Below are 8553 nucleotides of genomic sequence, written 5' to 3'. Positions count from 1 at the left end.
ATATATATATATATATATATATATATATATATATATATATATATATATATATATATATATATATATATATATATATATATATAATTTAAATGACATACCTTGAAACATTAAATGAAAGTAAACATGGATGTCCTTTCCCTTTCATTTATTTTCCTCTGCAGCTTTAAAGTGACACACTGAACGGCATAGTGACCTTTGTAATTGTAGAACTGCATTTTATTGAATAGAATAAATCAATTTTTACTTGTTTTCCAAAAATAAAGTGGCGTGACATTCCCAAGTATGAAGAGGCGGGATAATGTGTGGTGAGGTGTAGCTGCCTGTAAGTGACATCAGAGAACAGCTGCACGAGTGGAACAGTTACAAAAACTATGACACCTATTTAGTGGTTTGTGTTTCACGCCACAAAGAAAGTTGTCCAGATGATTTTCCCTGATTTGTGATGTCAGGATCATTCACACGGTGTTGTTCCTGCGTCAGTGTAAATGTGGCCAGTGACGCAACAGGAGACACTAAGAAAGCAGAACTAGAAGAAATACATTCTGAAAAGGTGCATTTTATTTCATAACCTTTAGACTATTATTTTAATCTACTAACTTCCAAGTGTAAAAATATACATTTAATAACCATTTATGCATTTACGTTAAACATTTTTAAACAAACCACAGGCATAGTGTACACGTCTTTGTTAGAAGATGACAGAAAACAACCTTTAATTGCATAAGTTAAAATAAACCAGGCGTTGTCTACAAATCTCTGCTTGTTACGACAGTACTAGTGATGTTAAAGTAGCACCTACAGAACCGTCGGGCTCGACACACACAGTAGGTAACAAACGTTTTGGAAATACCAGTACCTAGTATAAGTTAGAAACACATTTTTAACCCTTCCGGTCACGTTTCCCGTCATTCGCGCCGCTGTTTTCTGTAAATAACAACTAAAACGTGGGTCTGCAGTGACTTTAGGAGTGACTTTCTGCGGTTGCTGGTTATGACGTGAGAACCAAAACGCTTTTCCGAGGACACAGGACGTTTGGCACCCCTCGTCTGCGCGTCCCGCAACAGTGTGGCGCAAACTCTACACAGCCTGCTGCAATAAACACGTGGAAGTCTGTTTCTCGTATTGCACATCGTGAAAGAACATTGCATCATCTCAGTCCAACGCAACTTCAAGTAACCACAGGAGCGATCCTCTGCTGTGGGCCCCCGACGCTCCTGCTGTGGGGCCCCTGACGCTCCTGCTGTGGGGCTCCTGACGCTCCTGCTGTGGGGCCCCTGACGCTCCTGCTGTGGGGCTCCTGACGCTCCTGCTGCGGGCCCCTGACGCTCCTGCTCTGCTGTGGGCCCCTGACGCTCCTGCTGTGGGGCCCCTGACGCTCCTGCTGCGGGCCCCTGACGCCCCTGCTCTGCTGTACGTGCGCTGTGTGTTTGTGTGTCCCGCTGCGGCTTGTGGAGGGGGTGAGTCTGCTCTTTTTTGGGTTGGGGACAGTAGTCAGTTCCACAGCAGCGACTTTTCCAGAGATCGGGGAATAAAACAAAAAAACAAAACCCCCCAAACACCTCTCTAGGACTTGAAGACGTGCACGGCCCGCACCACGTACTGGCGGCAGATGGGACACTCGCTCATCCTCTTGCCGCACTTGGTGCACGTGACCATGTGGCCGCACTCCAGCAGGACGCAGTCGATGATGGCGTCCATGCAGATGCGGCACAGGTTCTCGTCCAGGGACAGCTGCGACTTCACGCCGTCTGCGCACAGAGGAGCAGGAGAGTGAGGCAAAAGCGGAGCTCTGACTCACACATGAGGCAAAGTAACGCGCGGTACGTGAGAGTGTCAGGAAAAACGTGTTCAAGAATGAAGTGGGATTTTGAAGTGCACGTGACAGGTCAGGTTGGGCTACACGTTTCACTAAAACATAGTGAACGTTATTATATTTAATGTTTTACAAAGAAATGTTGCCCGCAGTTTGACAATGTTGGTTATATTAATAATTGCACTTCCTGGTTGGACATGAGCAGCAGATGTGACAGAGGTAATGCCACAACTGTTACCTAGCAACCAATAATAAGAGCCAAAATCCATATAAATGGCACAATATTTATTTATGATTTATCAGATAATAATCCATAAAAAATACCCTTATTGTTTTAAATGAGTGTTTAAACTGCCAGAAAAATGTGTCAGTTGTGTGTAAATTGTATCTCCATTTTCAATGGCACCTCACTTATTAATGACATCACAGCTCTGTTTTTCCATAGCGCTGGATAGTCGGGACTGGACGTGATCTGGTTGCCATGGTAATGTCTTAACGTCTGTTGCTAAACTGGCCTTAAAAGCCCCCGAAGGACATGTGTTAAAATTACACATCTAATTGTAATTTCCATATAAAAAGACATCTTTATATGGAACATAAAAATAGTAGGCGATACATTTGCTTAAAGCCATTGCTGCATACATGTACTTACTTTCTTACCCTTTAAGTCAGTTTAAATATTTCACATTTAAACTGACTTAAAGGCGTAATGGACAATTTTTTTGGCGATTTTAGAACTCAGGCGGAAGTGCGCATGTGCCCTCCCCCGTGCGGACTGATACAACACACATGTGGATTTGTTTATTAGCGCGACGGATCGCATCGCATAACTAAATCATGCTTTAGTTTAGTTTCCCTTAAGAACTGTGTTTGAACTGAACTTCATTGACTTCCCTAATCTTACCCTTTAGCCTAAACTTGATAACGTGTTATAACTTGAACGATCAATCAGCAGACCGTCCCTCCAGACCCGACGAGCTAGAATGAACCTTTTTCAGTTGTTTTCACAAATTGATGTAAAACTATGATACATATTCACCACAGGGACTAACTAACCAAACAAAGTAATCATTATAAAAACACCAGCCTGTCATGTGCACTTTAACCAACATGTGTTTTGTCTGAAGGTCGTGCATGAAGATGAATGTGTAAAAGACAAACATTAGTGGTGTTATCAAAGCTAGCAACAAAACAAATAAAATAGATGGATATAGCAGAATGGTATGTGGTCGCAATTAGTAACTGAATTTTAAGGTAAACAAATGCTTTTTTCAAGTATATGGTAATAAACTATAACATACAACATAGATCATTACTGTACATTTTGTTCATCGATCGCAAACTTCCAGATTGATCTAAAACAGCTTAATAAAATAAATGGGGTCATTGACTTCTTAAAAAAAAGCTAAATTGATGTGACTTCATTTCACCATAACAAGCAGCAGCCTTTTATTCACTTGGTTTTAATATTGAAAAATGGCTACACAACAGTCCTGATCCTCATGTGTACGAATATGTTTAAATAAACTGACGTAACAGGGGAAGTGGGCGGGGATAAGGGGTCGGTGAATACAGTCATTTTCCGATCACTAAAGCCGGGATACTGCAGGATCTACTGAAATACAACTTTGAGGATGCTAATGATGAGGGAACACTGTTATAACGTGACTAAAAGCTCATAAAGGTGGATTATGTCCCCTCAGAATCTACACTGCGTCTATGAAGGGGAAAAGTCCTCACCAAAATGTACACATCAGGAAGAAATCATCTGCCCGAAACCCACAGTCTGACCCTGAGCCTTTCACAACACGAGGTGGACGGATGTTACTCTAACGTGATATTACTGGATGAAGCAGTCAGAATGAACCATGCGGTCACAAACATAACTCTACCGCTGTTGATTACCGTTCCATAAATATGTCTTACCTCTTTCCTCTCTGTTGCTCTCAGGTGGAGGGACTGCCACCACTTGAATATTTTTGAGACAGGGAATAATAATGTATTAGTTTTCATGCACATTTATTCCTCGCATCAGGTGTGATCGTAAAGCCGGGACGGACAGGTTCGGAGCCAGGCTAATTCATAAGTCATTTCCATCCATATTGACTGCGTCTGTGTGCGATGACTGCAGCTGACACCGCGCGCCAGGGTAACGCGAGATGACTGACTTTCCAGCGAGATGAAGAGTATTTTCTAGCCACATCCGTTTTCACAACTGTCTAAAATGCCTGATTAATTTGCGGGCGGTATTATAGAGTCTGGGGGAAATTGGGGCTTTTGCTACGCTAGCGCCATCTTTGGAAAGTCGGTATTATAAAGTAAATTAACCTATTGAACTGCACTAACTGGAAAGAACGAAGAGAAAACAAAGCAAACCCTCAAACAAAGTCTTTAAATAGAAGATAAAGGCTTTAGCGCGGCCAGAAACATGAATAATTCAACAAAAACTGTAATACAAAGTGCTAAACCAATGTCATTCCGTGCGTTTAAAGGTGCACTGTGTAACTTTTCTGGGTCCATTTGCTTGTCCATATGTGAATTAGGTCAGTTTGTATTGTTGACACAGTAAGTTCATAAAAACAGACTGCACCAGATTATTGTTAAATACTTTACATCCGCAGCCTCTGATTGGACTGTTACCGGGAATTTTCCACAGTAGAACATTAGATTCATCAAGCGCTTTCTCCGTCGCTGGCCCGTCACCATCACAGACTTTGACCTTTTCAAATCTAGGTTCAAAACATGTTAATTCAGACTCAGTAATGCAAAGAGTCTTTATTTTTGTACAGTTTTTGTGTCTGTTTGTTTACACTGTTGAATGAAAGTGTTGTTTTATGGTATTTCGTCTATTTTATTGGAAGCACTTGGTTGCCGTGAGTGTTGTAAAGGGCTCTATAGATATACGCTGATGACCTATCGCCATGGAAACAGGCAGGCAACACCATCCAGCCAAGTTACAGGTCAGATCCATGCAGAGGCGACAGGACAATACTCACTTTTGAGCCATAAAACACTTTTAATTGACTGAATCCCAGACAGATTAAGGCTGGTTTAATGCCAGACTGTGGAACATTCCAGCCTAAGCAAACCAGAAAAGTTACGATGTGCACCTTTAAGAACAGCTGCTTTCATATTTCACACTTATGTATGTTCGAAGATGACAAAACATGATCTAAATATTTACAGAGTTCTTTGTGACATTGTGTAACTTTATTATTCTCTGTTTAAGTGTTAAAGAACATTTGAGCAGTGGTGGAAGAAGTACTCAGTGTACTCAAGTCAAATTTACAAGAGCAAAGAAATCAGATTACCCTATTCAAGAAAAAGTAAATGTAGAGCCTTGCCGTATCCGTATAAACACATACTTTTGGAGTAAACAGTACATGTAATAACTGAGATTTGAGTCAAATGTAGGGATTTTGGTAAAGCTTTGCACTGTTTTTGCTCTGAAGCAGCAATTCAGATCCGTTTATTAATGTTTCTAGTGAATTTTATGTGTATTTTTTGTTTGCTTAAAACTGGGACTTGAACTCAAAACCTTTCTGCAGGAAGTCACCATTAACATGCTAAATATAACGCTTCCAAACATATGAAAGGTACTCTATTTTTCAATGTAGTGCAATGTAGTGCAGACAAGTAAAAGTATCCACTGGAAAATGTACATAGTAAAGCGCAAATACCTCAAATTTAACTTAAGTACACTGGAAAAAATGACAAGATCCAATATTAAAAGGTGCTTGAAGTAATATTTATCTGGGTTTGGGAATATTTTTACTGTCTTAAAATATGATTTGCCTTAAAACAAGTAGGTTTTATCTTATTTCAAGAGCGGGAGCATTTGTTTTCTCATGTAAAGTGAGAAAATACTTGTCTTTTTCTTATTTCTAGTTAAACAATACATTTTCTGTTTATTCCGTTGACAAATCTTGTTTTAAGACAAAGTCAAATATACTCCAATCAAGATAGATACTTCTTATTCCAGCTCTTATTATTTTATTTAAAGTACTGTACACTTTTTCCAGTATACAGTACTTTTGTTTTTTTTAAACTTTGTTACTTTCCACCACTGCATTTGAGTAGAAGCGTGTCTCACCTGCAGTGATGCTCACATTCTCCACTGAAAGAAACAAATAGAAGCTGACAGTTAGAAAGAGCGACACAGAAACACTCATGTCTCGTTCCACTGGACTCACTGGACTTCCTGTTCTGCTCGTTTTCTCTGTAGAGCCGGTGCACTCGCTCCAGAAGCTCCCACTTCTCACAGCAGCCCGAGTAATTGACAAAGTTCCTGGCCAAAATCTCCTTAAGCTGCCGCACAGACAGGTTTTCTATGGCCTCTTCATTGTCCAGGTCAGAGAGAGAAGCTCTGATCCTCCTCTGAGTGGCCGGACTCACCTGCCAAACACACACAAGCGCGTCACTTTTATGCTCTTTTTAGTAGCTTTAGTCATTTATTAGAATGTTATTATTGATTCTTTTAAAGGGATTCAAGAATTTTGGATGAGCAAGGTGTATATGTAAAAATATAATATGTTTTCACAAACTTTAAATCCAGTTAAACAGACAGATATTGACTATATTATACCAGCCATAATATGAGACCTTCGGCACAGCATTTTACACATAAATGACTCCAAATTTCTATCAATGGTGCATAATAATAATAATGTCAGTGTTGTCAGGATACTAATATTTCAACAGCAAATCGTTTTTAAAGGCTTTCTACTCTAAAACATGTCATTGAATCAGTCTCTGCCAGCTAATTCTGGGATCATTAATGCTTTATTAGTAAAGACCGATGACGTCATTAATATTACCGGACCTGCCATGGAATAGATTAAAGCCATGTGGCGATGAAACATGTAACGCAATAGGAAATAATAAATAAACTGTGAACCTTATGACCAAGAATGTAAAGATTACTGTGAGAAGCAGCATCATGATTGTACACTTTTGTTTGTTGCTTTCTTTAACAAGTCTAGCTTTATACAATTAAACTTTCTGAATGGAAAAGTAACGATACTGTCACATAAACAGCCAGGTAAAAGTACTTTGCATGTAATTTGACTTTATTGGAGAATAGATTTTTGGATTTTCTGAAAGGATTTTTCTTTGCACTTTTCTCTTTTATGTCTTAAATTATTTACACGTTACCCTTTTTTATTTATTATTATTATTTTTGACATTTTAAATACTAAAATATGTATTTGGGACTATTTTGAGGTAGTACCCTACACCTTTGAATTTTAGCTTAAAAATAGCACCTTTTAGATGATTCAAATTAAAAGTTAAATTAAAAATGGTGTTTGGAATGCCTTATTTTTTAGTTCTTACGATTACATTGAGACCTGAATAGTTTCGAGTACAGAATAATCTCTACTTTTGACTTTAAAGTAATGAGGAATCAAGTGCAGAATAAAACAATGGCAAAGGCCTCACCTCCATGAGAGTTTCAGTGGGATCCAGGTTTAGAAGTGACGCTGTGGTAGGATCCTCTTGCTCGTGCTCCTGTAATAAAAACAAAGCACGTTTTAGTGGTTTAAATATACGACGACTAAAGAATAAAACATATGGAAGAATAAAGCTCACAACGAATATTTTCCGTATCATTTATCAGAATGTCGACCTCCAAAAACACAACTTTAAATCGTTTGTCATATTTATCCAATACCTTCTACAATGAAATATTGAACTAATAAACGAAATGCAGATAATCTCTTGAATGTTGTTTTGAAGATCTGCCAATTTTAGATATTGAATACATCGTTTTAGGGTGAAAAATGTTACAAAAAGCTGATTAGAAATAAAAACTTTGACATTTTTGCTCCTTTGCTCACATTTGTCTTCATAATCAGACCTCATTTAACACGTTTAAAGACATGTATTAACACATTTCTGTTGGGTTGACATCATTAGTCGGGCCAGAGCTCATGAAAGGCTGTATCTGCTGTAACGTCTCACTCTGATGAACACAGACGTAAAAATAGAGCACACGGACGGAGCATAAATGGAATGAGAGAGTTTGTCTAATGTTTGATGTTAACACAGAGCCCTGAAATACCCCAAAGCAGTTCTTTCTTTTCCCACTGTAGATTCCCCGTGTTCTTTTATCTGCCGGGCTAAAAATAGACGTGTCCTAGTCAAAGAAAGATAAATACATTCTTGCTGTGTCTCTGCTGGAGCAAACACTGCAGAGCTGTCAATCAGACAAGCCTCCTCCAGTGCAGATATGTTAATAAAATATCCACTGGTCTCTCCGGCACAGACCTTTGCCGAAGAGACCGCCTCAGAGACACAAGAGCCACAGCTCACACTCTCAATGCACGATGAGACGCTGTGAATGCTCCTGTTAGAGTTTTAAATGTACTTTGATGGTAAAAGTAATACTGAATGATACTGTACGTGTTCAAGCCCAGTCACAGTTCAGACTGTCCAGTGGCAAAATGTCCCTTCATGATTAGTACATCAATGTATATGTATGCATGTATATCTATATATGTACATTTGTATGAGTGTATACAGTTTATTTAATATAGTGTATGGGAATTTAATTGATACATCTCTTATAATACAATACAATAGAAACATAGATACAAATCACCCAAAATAAATCAAATTGAATTGAATGGAGATACAAACCCGGCCACACACAAAGAGCAGGCCCAGGGGGCAGACATGATGCTGAGGGACGATAATCCCTGGAGAGCGAGCGTACAAGGAAACCTCACCTAGAAGCAAGC

At 39.1% G+C, this 8553-nt stretch overlaps 1 protein-coding gene across 2 annotated transcripts in view; it reads right to left on the bottom strand.

The window, feature by feature from the left end:
* Positions 1–536: 536 nt before the first annotated feature.
* Positions 537–8553, bottom strand: part of rnf34b (ring finger protein 34b) — a 34735-nt gene continuing 26718 nt past the window's right edge. Inside the window, exons 4-8 of one of the 2 annotated variants that reach the window (XM_072455435.1) lie at positions 7253–7321; positions 6007–6208; positions 5907–5930; positions 3740–3781; positions 537–1748 (exon numbers count right to left, since the gene is read on the bottom strand). In XM_072455435.1, the coding sequence (XP_072311536.1) occupies positions 1564–1748; positions 3740–3781; positions 5907–5930; positions 6007–6208; positions 7253–7321 (522 nt within the window). In that variant the 3' untranslated portion in view covers positions 537–1563. The remainder of the gene's footprint in view (positions 1749–3739; positions 3782–5906; positions 5931–6006; positions 6209–7252; positions 7322–8553) is intronic. The other variant, XM_072455436.1, reaches the window with a different exon arrangement.

Source organism: Eucyclogobius newberryi, unplaced genomic scaffold, assembly GCF_026437365.1.
Source record: "Eucyclogobius newberryi isolate DKJ021-1_F unplaced genomic scaffold, fEucNew1.0.hap1 SCAF_2, whole genome shotgun sequence".
NCBI lineage: Eukaryota > Metazoa > Chordata > Actinopteri > Gobiiformes > Gobiidae > Eucyclogobius > Eucyclogobius newberryi.
Note: the sequence above shows the minus strand (reverse complement) of the source record. Positions and strands in the feature narration are given on the sequence as shown.